The sequence below is a fragment of the Hibiscus syriacus genome, unplaced genomic scaffold (genome assembly GCF_006381635.1).
Source record: "Hibiscus syriacus cultivar Baekdansim isolate YM2019G1 unplaced genomic scaffold, ASM638163v2 tig00110114_pilon, whole genome shotgun sequence".
NCBI lineage: Eukaryota > Viridiplantae > Streptophyta > Magnoliopsida > Malvales > Malvaceae > Hibiscus > Hibiscus syriacus.
This window is the reverse complement of record NW_024062594.1, coordinates 2194926-2211133: the sequence shown is the minus strand read 5'-3', so window position 1 is coordinate 2211133 and position 16208 is coordinate 2194926. Positions and strand designations below refer to the sequence as shown.

The 16208-nt window shown below is 35.8% G+C and overlaps 1 protein-coding gene and 2 pseudogenes across 1 annotated transcript; all 3 read left to right on the top strand.

Annotated features, from left to right (window-relative positions):
- Positions 1–1646: 1646 nt before the first annotated feature.
- Positions 1647–6451, top strand: LOC120215298 (annotated as a pseudogene).
- Positions 6452–7548: 1097 nt separating this feature from the next.
- On the top strand, positions 7549–11746 carry LOC120215296 (eukaryotic translation initiation factor 4B2-like). Its single transcript, XM_039213015.1, has 3 exons — positions 7549–8915; positions 10774–11193; positions 11467–11746. The coding sequence occupies exons 1-3, from the start codon at positions 7774–7776 to the stop codon at positions 11489–11491; spliced, it is 1587 nt and encodes a 528-aa protein (XP_039068946.1). The 5' UTR covers positions 7549–7773; the 3' UTR covers positions 11492–11746.
- A 2688-nt stretch (positions 11747–14434) lies between these two features.
- Positions 14435–15966, top strand: LOC120215295 (annotated as a pseudogene).
- Positions 15967–16208: the final 242 nt, after the last annotated feature.

Below are 16208 nucleotides of genomic sequence, written 5' to 3'. Positions count from 1 at the left end.
TAGCAATCAAATGATCGCACCCAACAGGAAACAACGATAGAATTGGATGGTTAAAGAGAGATGATCGCCAATTCTCTGTCAAAATTGCTTATGAAGTACGAATAAAACAAAGTGAAAATACTCAAAAACCGATATGGAAGACAATTCATGCATACAAAGGAACCCATAAAGTGAAAACTTTCTATGGTGGTTTGCAAGGGTAAAATCCTGACAAATGCATAAAGGTTTCGACGACATCTTACGGTCGATGGAAGTTGCCTTATTTGTGCGACACAAACAGAGAATATAAACCATATTTTTTGGCACTGCATTGTTGTGACCCCCATCTGGACAACACTGGTGAAAATGAGAGCATACAAATTTCCTAACAATGGACATAAGTAATTGGATTGAAGTGAATTTAACAAGACCAAACATGTTTTCTAAAGAAAGTAAAGACTGGAAATCCTATTTGGCACGATATTGTGGAACATATGGACTACGAGAAACTCGATTGTTTTAACAATCCCATGGAAGATAACACAAGAATACTAGAATGAAGCCGCAATATGACAAATTCGATAAACAAAGACCAGGCGAACAAATCACAACCTATGAATTGGTTGGTCCAACGGTTTGGCTACCTCCACCAGAGGGATGGAACAAACTTAACACATATGCAGCTCGTAGAAATACAGATGGAAAAGCAGCATGTGGAGGGTAATCAGAGATACGAATGGAGAATGGAGGGTCGGTTTCAAAAAATTCATAGGAATATGCTCTACAATGGAAGCAGAATTATGGGGAGTATACACAGGGCTACTGTGTGCATGGAAACAAGAATCCAACAACTCATAGTTGAAGTAGACAGCCTCGGAGCAGTACAAATACTAAAGAATATCCCAAACAAAGATGGAACACTACCATAACAACATATGTAAAGGAACCGATGAACTGAGCTTGGAATGTCAGACTGCAACATGTCCACAGAGGGAAATAAAGTCGCAGATAAACTAACAAAGAGCGTTAACTTCGAAGATACCCAAACCAGACTCATATAGTAACCTCCTGCTGATATAAGCCAACTCTTGAATGAAGAAGGCAATTAGGTTTAAATAATTATGTAGTTTCATTTTTTTACCCAAAAAAATCATCAACTTTCAATAATTTTATTGATGGTATCACGTGTAATTAAATAAATAAATTAAAAAAATCCAAAGAAAAATAATGTCTTATATATAATTATTATAATTAGTCACTAACTACCACTTTGATTTCGTTTTGGTCATCGATTTTTTTCAAAATCATACTTAAAATTATGTTTTGGTTGGCCGTCGTTAAAAAATTAACTATGGTACTAACATGTTACTATAAGTAATAATATGTCATCATTAAATAATAAAATTGCCACATCGATAGCTTTGTTTATATTTTTAACATTGGACATAATTTAAAAAAAATAATTAAATGACCCCAAAGTGATGATTGAGTAACTAAATATATATTTTACCCTAAAATAAAAACATAACCTACCCATAATCTTGAAAAAAATATCCAAAAGTTCCCTAAAAGAAAATTATATCCAAAAGTTGAATGAGTCATTTTAACCGATGATAAGTGTAGCACAAGTGTGTTTATCTATTAAAGGCAGCAGCAAGACTCACTCTCCTGACACGACAAGGAAGCATCACTGCATCAGCAATGAAGATATCGGTCCTGGGTTTCTTCTCTTTCTCCTTCTTCTTCTTCCTCCTCTTCGCTCCTTCTCTCTGCAGGTGCGCCCTTTTTCATTCCATTGCCGATGGGTTGGCCATTTGCTCAACTTTATTAACTTTGATTGATTATTACGGTTCATTCATCATTTTTTAATCGATGTTTCTGTTTAACTTTGAACTGTATGAATCTCAATAGTAGCTCCAAACTAGGATAAAGGGACCCAATTTAGAGACGCCATGAATTTCCCCACTGCATCTCTATTCTTGTTGTTTTAAAGAAAAAGGGAAAAAAATGACTATTTGGCCATCTTATTTGCGGATTCCCCCCCATAGGATCTTGCTTTTGCATTTTAGCAGTAAATTAGTTTGAAAATTCCAGCTCATGAAACTGATGAGAAGCAATTCACAGCAAGTTACAAAACGCTATTTTTATCAGATGATTGAAGGGGATGAAAGAATGATGCTTATATTAGCTGATGATACTGTCAAAAAGCTATTTTTCAATTCTTGTAAGATGGTATTAGTATTGAGTGTCATATTAGGTATATGGAATTTCCTTAACCATGTAGTGTAAATGCAATAACTTGGGCTAATATGAACTATTCAGCTTAACTTATGGATTCCTTGCAAGATCGAAAGAAGATTGTTAAACTAGATTCATCGGACATCTGTTTTGTTTTAGTTTTTGGTCATTTCTTTTTCTTTTAGAAAGATATTGTTTGTTTAATGTCAGCAATGATGAATGTTGTTGGCTTATTGCTACATGACTCACCATTTCATTAAATTAGACGATGTGGATAATGATTCTCCACTTGTTTTCAGCGCCCAAGTGATGATCACGATGATTACTTATTTCAGGGTACCATCTAAAACATATTTAGGGGCCGAACATGCTAGCGCCCCACCGAGAGGTTGGAACTCTTATGATTCCTTTTGCTGGACAATTTCCGAGGAAGAATTCTTGCAAAATGCTGAAATTGTTTCTAACCGTCTTAAGTCACATGGATATGAGGCGACATGGCTCATGCTCTCTATTGAGTACTACGGAATATGTGAATATAAAAAGGAAAAGAAAACTTACTCTCTTCATTTTATCTCCTCACTTGTTCGCAGTATGTAGTGGTGGATTACCTTTGGTATAGAAGGAAGGTTCCAGGTGCTTAAGTTGATTCTCTTGGATTCGATGTGATGGATGAATGGGGGAGGCCAATTCCTGACCCAGGAAGATGGCCCTCATCCAAAGGCGGGAAAGGTTTTTCAGAAGTAGCTAAAATAGTACACAACATGGGTTTGAAGTTTGGAATACATGTTATGAGGGGGATAAGCCTGCAAGCTTTTAATGCAAACACCCCCATCTTAGACACTGCCAAGGTAATAACACTTACATCCACCACAAAGCACTCTTAAAAAAAGTCTACATGGCGACTTAATAAAAACGTTGAATAACCAAAGGAAATTTGGAAATGTTGAATGTACATTTCAGGAAACTCGAGAAATTCGGAGCATTAGCATTTAAACTTGTGTTTGAATTTTCTTTCTTTTGTCTTGTATCAGGGATCTGCATATGTAGAGTCTGGCAGACAGTGGAGGGCAAAAGATATAGGGCTCAAGGAGAGGGCTTGTGCTTGGATGTCACATGGTTTCATGAGTGTAAACACCAAGCTAGAGGCTGGAAGAGCTTTCTTGAGGTCACTTTATCTCCAATATGCTGAGTGGGGTGTTGATTTTGGTAATGTTAACACTTATGTTAAAGTCTTTGCACAATCTGTTTCATTATGGACTTTTAATTGTGAAAATAAAATGACTGAATTCCCTGGGAAGTGTAATTTTAAACTGTGTTTTCAATAGCTCGAACAATGGTAAATTTGTTTCCTTGCATTTTTTTCCAGCTGGCTAGAATCTTTCCCCTTCCTTAAAAGCTTGAGTTGGTAATACTCTGCTAATCTTAGAAATGGCCTAAGGGGTATAAATGGGAAATCCTGAGTAGAATAATAACCAAATTCCTCGCTAATGAGAGACATAAATTGTTATATTTTTAATCACAAATGGACAAATTGACCAGATAAAATTCCTTTCTATGGTACCATAATCGGAATCCTTTTGATGTTATTTCTTATAATTTCCGTTGATTTTTCTGTTTACAGTGAAAAATGACTGTATTTGGTGATGATTTGGATAAAGATGAGATAACATTTGTACCAGAGGTATGGAACAACCTGTGGTAAACTAGTCATATTGATGTTACAATTTCTGAAATGGTATACCTTCTGCAGGTTCTGCAAAAGCTTGATCGTCCCATTTTATATTCATTGTCCCCTGGTACCAGTGTGGCACCAGCTATGGCTAAAGAAGTTAGTGGATTAGTCAACATGTACAGGATTACCGGGGATGATTGGGATACATGGAGAGATGTCATGTCCCACTTTGATGTTACCTGGTGGGTCTAACATTCCATAGGATTAAGAGTTTACATTTCAAATGAATTTTCCAACTTTTTTCTTTACATTTCATTGCACTTTGCGTCATTATCTCTTTATGTAACCTGATAGATTTGATTTTGATTTCAGAGACTTCTCTAATGCTAAAATGATAGGTGCCAACGGTTTGCTGGGGAGGTCGTGGCCTGACTTGGATATGTTACCATTGGGATGGCTCACTGATCCAGGTTATAAGCCCCGAAAAATAGCTGTTCTTTTCATGCACTTGTTGAACCTACCGTTCTACTCCAAGTAGGTGACAAGAGTGATTAAAGCAAAACCATATATATTTTTTAAATCATATCAATTAATTATAGTGACAATGTGATGCTTGCTGTTAAGTTTTCTCAGTTGGGAAATTTTTTGTTGCTTGCTCACATGCAGTCGACCTTTACAGGATTTCTTGAAGAATATGATTGAGATAGATTCAGTCCTTGACATGAAATCATTATTCAACAGAAATGTATTTGGCCTTTGATTGTCTCTGGCATCAAATTCTGAAACATAAAAATCTTAATAGGCTCCAAAACTAATTTGTTGATGAGAAAATCGCAACTAATTTGTTTGTGTTAAGGACCATTTTAAATGTAAAGCATTTGTTTTGTTCCGGGCCGTTATATGTGAGGGCTTAGCTAGAATCAGTGAAGAACCACAAATAATTGTAAACTTTCCTGCATTATAGGTTCAAATGAAGGTCCACATAGAACTTCTAATCTTAATATCGATGAGCAAAGAACTCAGGTGTGTTTACGAGACCTACGATTTACTCTTTTATTACTTAGCACCAAAAGTACACATTTATATTGACCTTGTCAATTTATTTTCACAGATGACTTTATGGTCCATGGCCAAGTCACCTCTTATGTTCGGAGGAGATCTCAGAAAGTTGGATGAAACAACATATAACCTGATCACGCACCCTACACTGCTCGAGATAAACTCTTTTAGCCTAAACAATATGGAGGCATGTAAACTTCCATGGACATAGTGTGGGAAATTGATCCTTTTTTTTAACTAATAATTACTTGCTATTTTGTTGTTTTTACAGTTTCCTTATATTTTGAGCAGAAGATCTAGAAGAAAACAAAAGGTTCTCTCCTGGGATTTTTCCGAAGGGGGCATGTTAGGTAAACGAGCTTTGGGACTGACTACCTGCAAGGATCCCAAAGCAAATGGCTGGTCAACTAAAGCTCTCGATCAAGATCTTGAACAAATCTGCTGGAGAGAGAGATTGGAGGAACCTCCATGCCTTTACAAGAGAAAGCCTCTTCTTTCTAGGTAATTACTTTTATATATAGCTTGTTTCCTGTATATATATTTTTAACTCCTGCAGTTTTCTTATTCATTGTTGAATAACTTGTACAGGGGCGTAGAGATGATCTACAAGCAACAAAACGAGGGAACACTCCATTTATTAGCAAGTGATGGTATGGAATTATGCTTGGATGCTTCTCCAAGAAGGAGGCTTACATCGAAAGAGTTTGGGGGAGGTTCTTTCTCACCTTGCAAGCCGGATGCTAATCAGGTATCATTTATTTGTAAAATTACGGAACACAGAAGTCGGATGCGCGTTTAAAACCAAAGGAAGAAAACACAGTTGATATAATTATTGAAAATTGGCCAAAGGTGATTGATAAATATAGAATCATGATGCATATATGACCTTTATAAGACCACTAGCATTTATATACAAACATTTCCGATGAATTTCAGTATCTTGTTATTGATGACAGCTTTTCTAAGCTAGGTTCGGCGAAATAAGTCTTGGAACCTAATGCATTCGTTCTGGATTTCACAGATGTGGGAGTTGAATGCTAATGGTGCTACATTTAATGTTAACCGAATGTTACAGAAATCTTCAAGGTCTTGTTACCTGTTATTTTCTTCATCTTTTCTTTGCGAGTTACATTTTTCTTTAATTTCCAAGTACATTTTGATTGTTCATGCAGATGATGTTGGTTCGAGTGAAGCTCGTTCATGGATTGCAACTGGGAGAGGAGGTTCGATATATTTTAGACCGTCGTTCTTTTTCAATTTATACCGCAGATTCAAGCACGGCACCATTGTATGTTGGCGTATTTGAAGCTTATCGTCTTCGTATATTTTTTCACAGGAGAAATACATCTAGCGTTTTTCAATTTGAGCCCAGAGATGAATGTGATATCTGCAAACCTGGCAGACGTTGCAAAGATATTTCCATGGAAAAACATGCAAGGAGTATCATGCAAGTACCATGAAATTTGGAGTGGACGGTCTGGAGTGACGATCAGTATCGATAGCAGTGGAGAAGCATGGCTGTTTTTTGTTTGTTTTAAACTGTGTTTAGTGTAAGAGTTCCCCCCCCCCCCAATGAAAACACGTCTCTTATGTAATTGTGTTCTATATCTAGGACAATCCTCATGTTGTTGTATAAAATAATATAAATTAAAAATATCAAATAAAAATGAGTGGCTTAAATTTATAATTTATATATAATATATGGTTAATTAAAATATTTCATTATATAGAGAGAGAAACTATATTCCTCATTTTAAATTGATCTTTAAACTTTTGAATATTCTAATTTCATCTCTAAATTATGACTCATTTTAAATTAGTCCTTAAATTTTTGTATATTTTAATTTTATCCCTAAACCATGAATCTATTTCTAAGATGGTCCCTAAACTTTTAAATATTTTAGTTTCATCCAAATATGTAATTAGTTTTAATCATAATTTAACCTAAATTTTTTTCCAAACATATAATAATAAAATACAAGGGATGTGATTAGTGATGTGATTAGTATATACATATAGTTTGGGATGAACATTTCGATGAAATTAAAATGCACAAAAAGTTTGGGGGACTAATTAGAATGAATGTCATAGTTTGAGATGACTTTGAAATATTCAGAAGTTTGAGGATTAATTTAGAATGATATGGATGGTTTAGGGATGAAATTGAAATGTTTAAAAGTTTAGAGACTAATTTAAAATAAGAGTTATACTTTAAGGACATGTGTTGCAATTAAAGTCATTTATTCATTTGAATTAATGGTTATTTTTTAACATTAGTAATTCCATTTTCCATTTTCTTAAGATTATAATATTTTTATTTAAAGTAATAAATAGAAAAAGAAGAAATATTAATGAAAAATTAGTGGTTAAATTTTGGAATACTGGAAAGGCCAGATTCTCAAGAGCTTCATCCCGACCGTTCAAAATGTTGAAGTCAAACAGAATATGATTCCACCTAACATAAATCGCACACCAAGAATCCTCCTCTCTTATCTCTTATTGGTCCGTGCATTTCACTTCCCTTGTAGCGCGCTTAACATTCTATCAGTCCATTCCCCTTCGCTCCAATAAAAGGCATTATGCTCAAAAATTTTAGTTTCCTTGGTACGAATTTCCTCGAACAAGAAGGGGAAAAAAGAAACTGTAATACGCTCTAACCTTCTTCGCATGCAGTCGGAGTTCCGGCTACCTTAACGGAGCCCTGTTCAATTATCCACAAATTTCACTCCCTTTTAGATCTCTGTCCTATTTTTTTTTTAAATCAGATCTCAACTGAACAAAGTAATTAAAAAAATAAGAGGAAATTATATAACTTTTTTCCGAAAATGTCTAAACCCTGGGGTGGCCTCGGCGCGTGGGCCGCCGAGGCCGAGCGAGAAGAGGCGGAGGAACGTCGAGCTGCGGAAGCAGCGGCTGCTTCTGCTCCCATGGCTGATTCGTGGAGTTTTCCTAACCTAAAGGAAGCCGTTAGTGCGAAACCCAAGAAGAAGAAAATGACTCTCTCGGAGTTCAACAGGGTGACTAATTCGTCGTCCGGAGGCGGCGGCGTCGGTGTGGGTGCTAGGGTAACGGATTACAACAAGCTGACACCCGAAGAGATGATGCTCCTCCCGACCCGACCCAAAGAACGTACGGCTGGTGAAATGCATTATGGCCGTCTGGGAGGAGGATTTTCGTCTTATGGTAGGCCCGGTCCATCTGCGGGTCGGGGTATGCGTGAACGTGACGGAAACGACGGGTTATGGGGCTCCGGACGAAGGCAGTTCGGAGGTTTTGATGAAGAACGACGCGGTCCACCTTCTAGGGTTTCTGATTACGATCAGCCATCGCGTGCTGATGAGGCGGATAATTGGGCAGTGGCGAAGAAAACAACTCCTTTATTTGATTCGGGCTGTCAAAACCGATACGGTGGACTTGGAACTGGGGGAGGTGTTGGAAACTCTAAGGCTGATGAGGCTGATAATTGGGCTGCTGGAAAACGGCCAATTCAGGCTCGACCTTCAACGTTTGGTTCAGGTTTTCGTGACTCTGGACCGGAGCCTGATAGATGGATCCGAGGTGGTGGTGGGGGTGGATTCAGGGAGGAAAGGCCTAGATTAGTTTTGGATCCTCCTAGAGGGGAAGTGAATGAGTCAGCTGTTAAGACGAATAAACCTAATCCTTTTGGGGCAGCGAGGCCAAGGGAACAGGTGTTGGCGGAGAAAGGATTGGATTGGAAGAAACTAGATTCTGATATTGAATCAAAGAAGGTATCTAGCAGGCCTACAAGCTCTCACTCCAGCAGGCCATCGAGTGCACAATCCAGCAGGTCTGAAGGTCCCCAGCTTCAAGGGATTGAAAATGTAGTTAAGCACAGGCCAAAGGTCAATCCGTTTGCAGATGCTAAGCCTAGAGAAGTTTTGCTGGAAGAGCGGGGGAAAGATTGGCGGAAGATTGATCTTGAGTTAGAACCTCGAAGAACAGACAGGTTTCCATGTCGTTTCTCTAATCATTTTATTCATAATTTAATTTCGAAATAGTCGTTATATGGTTTTGATTGAATTGATTTTGATCAGTTTCCTTTAATGCTGTTGGTAATATGATGGTTTCAGTGTTGCTCAAGTTCTTAGCGTATTTGCTTGGTTAAATTGCCTTGTTGTTACCACTTTGCTGTCATTGCTGATTGCTTTATACTCCCTAATTAGTGGGCATACTATGTTGTCCATCAGAAAACATGTGTTACTAAGACTTTGAAATTGATTTAGGACAGTTCAAATAAACCATATGATGACTTTTGATTATCATCTTAGGTTTATGGAATGATGCTGCACAATCATTCTTTGGACCCTTGACCATAGTTCATGATCAGCTTATTGTCATGAATTTAACTAGGGGTGAGCATTTGATCAAGTTGAGTAAACAAAATTGAGTTAGTGAAGTTGACGAGATTCAAATTTTATTTGAAACTTTTTCAAGTTGAGTCAAGTTTATGAAATTCAAGTCTAGTCAAATAGAGTCAAGTTTTCGAGTTTCTGTTCAAATTTTCGAACCGAATCAAATTTTCGAGTTTTCTAATCGAATCGAGTTTTGCTGACCCCTAAATTTTAGGTGGCATGTGAATTTCTCTGGTACCATAACATTCTTCTGTCTTTTCTCTGTAGAGGTTTGAATTTCTCCTGTACCCTAACAGATTATGTAGTTATTTGAGCAGAATACTTTTTTAAAAAAATGATACCGTAGTGACTAAAGTAGTTGATATTGGAACCTAGGGCTCCATTTTGGAAACTAATTTTGGATTATGTATGAGTTCCCAACAGATGTGTTGCTTCTCAAAGTTTAAGCAGCTTTTTTCATACATTAAATTTACATGTAAAATTGTTTCATTTATGAAAATGTTGCTTGGTCTAGTATGACTGAAGTATTGTCTTCGTTATGGTACCGTAAGTCTAGGGACATGTTGAATACAAAACTACTGTTAATTCATTTGTTTTGTAGTTAGAGGAGAAATTTTTTAAAAAAATCCTGTCCTTTTCTTGCCAGGGCTGGGGATGCTTCTTTCTATTTTCTTTTTCTTGACAGAAAAGCTTAGTTAGCTCTATCTATGTTCCAAAATTTGGTTATACATTTGTCAAATAGAAAAATGTAAAATTTCAATGTAGCTTTTAGTTTGTTATCTCTGCCACTTGATTGCTTTCATGTGCAGGAGATCAACAAAAATACACTATCCTTAACACAGTTCAGAAGCAGTTTGTGTACGTAGCATATGCACCATTAGTCATATAGGAAAAAGTTGCCAACTAATATTTTTTCATCAGTCAAAACTTTATGATTATCTTGCTACACTTTCTTCCCATCCCGGCATTTTATTCTAACAATCTGCCAGACTTCTATGTTTCTTTAAGGTTCTTGAAGTTCTTATTCATTTTAGGTTTAATCTATTTTTACTATCATCCTCTACTTTCAACCTTGCTCCTTTTGGGCATCTTAAACCTTTGGTGATATTTGGGTTTGTGTACTTCTGTTTAGTGTTGTCTCTCTTTGGGTTGCCTTAATCCAACATCATTTTTTCCCAATTGCCAGATTATTAATGTAACAAAATTGCATGTTACTGCTTCTTTATCAACTTCCTTTCTGATTTTCCATTTTTCAGTGGTAATCGAATGCTTTGTTGTAGTTATATGATTCATAATGATTTTCTATAAGGTTGTCATCTAGATTGTTTCAGATGCCACAACTGTTCTTTGTTCTTGCTCCCAATTCCATCTTGACCCTTTCTTGCTCACAATCAACTTTTTAATATATTGCCTTGTACCATCATGTTCGTTTCTAATGAAGAAATGTTTCAGGCCAGAAACACAGGAGGAAAAGATATTGAAACAAGAAATAGATGATCTAAAGGAGCTTGAGAAAGATTCAACTCCAGATTCAGAATCTACTGGGGACCAGTTCACTTTACGTGAGACACTTCATCACAACGAAAGGGAATTAGAGAAACTTATCCGAGATATGGAGAACAAAGTTAGATTTGGGCAGAAAGGTTTCGAAAGGCCTGGTTCTGGATCTGGCAGGAGTGGCAGCTTCTCTGATAGACCACCCTCTCTGTCTGGTTCTAGTTATGGTTCTAGAAATATGGAGTTCATAGATAGGCCTAGGTCTCGTGGTTCTGTAGATGCGTGGACAAGACCTGCTGATGACCGAAGAGAATTTCAGGGAGGATTTCAAGGTGGATGGGATAGAGGATTTCGAGGAAACAGAGATTTGGATAGGTAAGGATATAAAACGTCACCGGTTAATTCTCTGTTGCCTTTCTGTTCTTTCTCATCCCTGTGTAAAACTGATACATCCTGATGAAGTGAAATATTTACCGTTGCTTTCGTTGATCTGCACATCATCTTCTGAGATGTCTAGCCAAATATTGGCTTATGTTGCTCTTCCATAGCTAAAGATGGCTATTGTAATATTAGATCGTACATACGTGCTCATAGAAATCAGACAGAGTTGCATGGTTAATGAAAATTATGTTGTTTTCTAATTGGCAGGCCAATGTCAAGGGAGAGATGGTGAGCCCCGGAATTGGCGTTGGTTTGTTAAATTCTGGCCTCAAACTTTTGACAGCCGGAACCAATAATACTTTTGTTGCCTCGTGACTTGTTTTGATTGTTCTCTTGTTTTTGGCTCTGGTAATGTGGAGCAATGATTCTTCAGTATAGGGATACTGAACTCTGCCATAATCTTATCTTTGAAACTATGTAAAATGGCCTTTCTTTTGTACACTTATTTCCACTCCCAATTTTATTAAGCATACGTTGTTGAGGTTCCTTTTGAAATGTTTACAGATATATTGTTGTTGAGACTCAAATCATTGGGACGTCATTTATTTATTGGGTAGATTACACCTTTAGTCACCAATCTATTACTTTTTTCTATTTTGAAACTAAATAGTGCAAACTCTACAACAAAATTACAACATACCAAAATATGTGCAAAGATGTAGTTTGTAAAATGTTTATAAAATAATGCAAAGTTTAAATCATGATATATAATCATATCAGTTGATATACATATAGATAATGAAACCTAAAGTTTCATAAATTCGTTACTCTAACATAAAATATTGTCTATATTCATGCATCGTATTTATAATTTTTTATTTCCCATTGAGCATGCATCGAACTCTACTCTTTTTCATTGTTTAAACGCCTAATTGCATTGCAGTCTTCACCAACTAAATTATCGCATCTATTGTATTATTAAGAGTAAAATAGAATCTCATAATTTTGAAGATTGATATACAAAAAAATCTTATTATATACAAATGACATCTAATTAAACTTAATTACAGAGTAATCTTCAACCACGACTTCAATTCTTGTTGGAATTTGAGTTAATGCATAATAATCTCTTTTGACATAAATTCTGTTAGAGAATTAACATTAAAGTCTACACGACTTCAATTCTTAAGTAAATTAAATACTTATTGAAGTATCATTGGATCAATTAAGAATTACTTCCTTTGTAACTGAAAACCCATTGAAACAAACTCTTCTTTTATGTCTTCAATCTTGATAGTACAATTGTTGAACCATGTTTTATAATATTTTGATATAATAAATTAAGGCAAAATGTTTTTTGGACTTGATTGAATTTGTTCAAAGTTTTCAAAAATAATTCAAAGTCCATTAAACTAGAATTTGAACTCAAAACAGTTTTCTGGGTAAGTAGTATCGTTATTGTTCTTACAGTATCGATACTACATGAGTAGTCTCAATACCAAAAGTAAGAGAAGTATCGATACTCTCTTGGTAGTAACAATACTACTAGTTGTTTTTCAAACTGTTCAAATTTCAGAATGCAAAATTGGTACCGATACTACTTTACACAGTAGTATCAATACTGTAGATGCTCATTTTGTTTTGGGCTTTATCCAAGTTTCATTTGTATTTTCATATATATATATTACTAATTAGTTTAAATACAGTAATATATACCCATATAACATGCACACTATATATAACTAAATGATTAGTCCAATAATCTCTTGTATTTAAACTAATTAGTAATATATATATATATATATATTTATATATGGGTTGGTTATTAATTATTATCATTTTTAGTTATGATTATATATATTATTATTAGTTATATTTATAGGTTGTATTATTGTTAATTAAATAGGTTAATTATTAGTGCGAGTGTTTGTATATGTGTTTTGGGATGTTTTATTTTTGCAGAAATTTCATCCCCAACTATTATAAACGGTCACAAACTCATTTCAACATATAAAAACAAGTTGATGACAATTGAAGAAAGTTACAACACCTATCCCAAGCAACAGAAATCAAGAGAAAAGCTCTTTCACTCTTTATTTTCCCTTTTCTCTTGTACATATGTGTTTTCAGCTCATTGCAAATCTTTCAATTGTATTTCTAGTGAGCTTAATTATTGTAAACACATACCTTTGTGAGGTTTTCTTGTTTACATCTTTCAACCTTTGTAAAAGGGGAGTGATTCTAGTTTAGACATTGAAAATCTAAGAATTTTGTAAAGGTTACTCTTGAGCCTAGAAAAAGAAAGAAAACAATTAGTGAATTTATTAGAAAATCTTTAGTGTGGAGCTAAGGTAGCGGATGTAGACTTAGTTTATAGGTCAACCACTATAAATCCTTGTGCAAATTGTCTCTCTTTTTACTCCATACCAAAATTTTCAAAAAGTCAATTCACCCCTTTTTAGCATTTTTTCGATTAACCAATAGAGCTTCATCAATCCTAACAACAATCCACACCAACACATTCACCTAAAATTAAATGATTGATCCATGATCACATCATCATGAGACTCAAACTATATCTTTGATATCAGTCGTTAGAAATTTATAAGAATAAAAAAACAATTAAAACTAGAACAAAATGAAGAAATCACATAGAAATGATGAGATTTACGTGATTTGACCCTACTTATTTCACATATGAAAAAAAAATCCACTATAAACATAAAAATCGCAAAGAGTTCGAATATATAGAATTTCACGTAAAACACTGTTTGAACCTGAAGAAACAGAAAGCTCATTGTTCTAGATTCCTCTAAAATGTTTTACGTGATATTTGGCTAAAATTATTGGTACTTACATTTATTTAAATTTGGTGTGATATGACTGGGAGTTGAGATGTAGCTTTCATGGTGTAATTTTCAAAGTTGGCTGCTAGTGAAGCAACGATGGAGTATCATACACTTTTACCAGTGTCAACTAATAATAAGTTCTTATACATCAACACAAGCAAAGCTGCCATTAATGTTTTTATGGGAAAATATGACGTTCCAATCATATACATTTTCAGCAACAAATATAATGTTTTATGCTAGACGGTAAATTTATAAAATTTGAAAATTTGACTCCTTCGGTCCATTTCTATACGTCTTCAAGCAAAAAAGACATAAATATGATTTAAATTTCATGGTGGTGATGCATGTTAGTGATCTTAAAGCTTACTGTACTATTTAATGCTCATTTTTTGAGAGAGGTGATTAATTCTAGGGAAGCCTTGCTAGTATTTGCAGCAAGGGTGTAATGGCAGTGGCAACCAGTTTATTACTTGTTGCTGCTTCATTGCTTGGTTCATCTTCTGCTTGCGAGTTTCCAGCAATTTACAGTTTTGGTGATTCGAACTCTGATACTGGAAGTTTCTCCGCAACATTTGGTCCGGTTCATCTCCCTTACGGTGAGACCTTTTTCGGTAAACCTTCCGGTAGGGTCTCTGATGGGCGTCTGATCATAGATTTTATAGGTAAGGGTGGCTTAATTCACTTGGCACAGATGTTTGGGAACCCTTATTTTTACATAGAATGTTATGTCACCATGTCATGGAACTTCTTTTGTTAACATTCTGTGCAGCTAATGAGTTGAAATTGCCATTGGTGAGTTCATACCTTGATGCAATAGGTTCAAACTTCAGACATGGAGCGAATTTCGCATCTTGTGGATCGACGGTTCAACCAGCCGATGGTAACTTAGTCGATGTCGGTTTCAATCCTTTATCGCTTGACATACAACTCGAGCAGTTTCAACAACTCAAACAACGAACCAATGATCTTTATGATCAAGGTTAGAAATGCAGAAACTGATATGCAGTTTCTAAGAAAATGAATTAACATTGTACTTGCTTGTTTTTTCAGCCAAGAATCCGGATTTTACATATAGGCTCCCAAGACCGGAGGAATTCTCAAAGGCCCTTTACATATTAGATTGTGGGCAAAATGATCTGGCTTATGGCATTACAACATCTACAGAGGAGCAGGTTAAGGCATCCATTCCCAGTCTAATCAGACACTTTGCCATGGCAATCGAGGTATTCTTTTATATCCATTTCGATTTAAGAGACACGAAGTCGAGAACACATATTGTGCTGTTTTTTTCACATTTTCCTGTATTTTCAGAAGCTCTTTCAACATGGAGCAAGATTCTTTTGGATACATAATACCGGTCCCCTTGGCTGCTTGCCTTTTCTCGTTTTACGTTCCCCTCCAATGCCTCGGAACGCCGACCAAATCAGCTGCATTAAGTCTTACAATGAGTTGGCTCAAGAGTTCAACAAGCAGCTTAAAGACAGGATTTCTCAACTCAGGGCCAAGCTCCATGGTGCAAGGCTTATATATGTGGATATCTACTCGGTTAAATATTCTCTGATTAGTGAAGCAAATAAATATGGTATGTTTTATGGTTCTGTAACATTTTCTTCTCATATTTTCATCAGTTACTACCAATTTCGACTCTGCGACTGCAGGCTTTGTCAATCCTTTTGTATCTTGTTGTGGTGATCATCGTGTCATATGCGGGAGGACGGCTGTGGTGGACGGGACTGAAATATTTGGGGCTTCTTGCAGTGAGCCTTCTAAATACATTAGTTGGGACGGCGTTCATTATACTGAAGCTGCAAACTATTGGGTGGCGAATAGGATTTTGGAGGGCTATCTGCCTCTCTTTCAGATCCCCACTTCCTATGACCAAAACTTGTCTATAAGCTCTCACATATCATTTCCGTGTAATTCGATTTCGAACTCGATTAATTATGCTTGAATTCCAATTGATCAAAGATTGACTTGACTTGAGCATAATTCAAGTAACTTACGAGCACGAGATTATTGATTTGCAGGCCAAAAACTCGTATACATCATCATCAACAACAACTGCATACAATATATCCCCATACACACACAAGATTTTAAAGATTTATCTGAATAAACTAAAACTACATTAGAAAACAAAGGGAAAAATGTTGATTT

Bases quoted from the DNA above. Each gene is read 5' to 3' on its own strand.
- LOC120215296 (XM_039213015.1), top strand. From the start codon at position 7,774: ATGTCTAAACCCTGGGGTGGCCTCGGCGCGTGGGCCGCCGAGGCCGAG. The intron at 8,916-10,773 runs GTTTCCATGTCG...GAAATGTTTCAG, and splicing joins GAACCTCGAAGAACAGACAG to GCCAGAAACACAGGAGGAAA. The intron at 11,194-11,466 runs GTAAGGATATAA...TCTAATTGGCAG, and splicing joins GGAAACAGAGATTTGGATAG to GCCAATGTCAAGGGAGAGAT.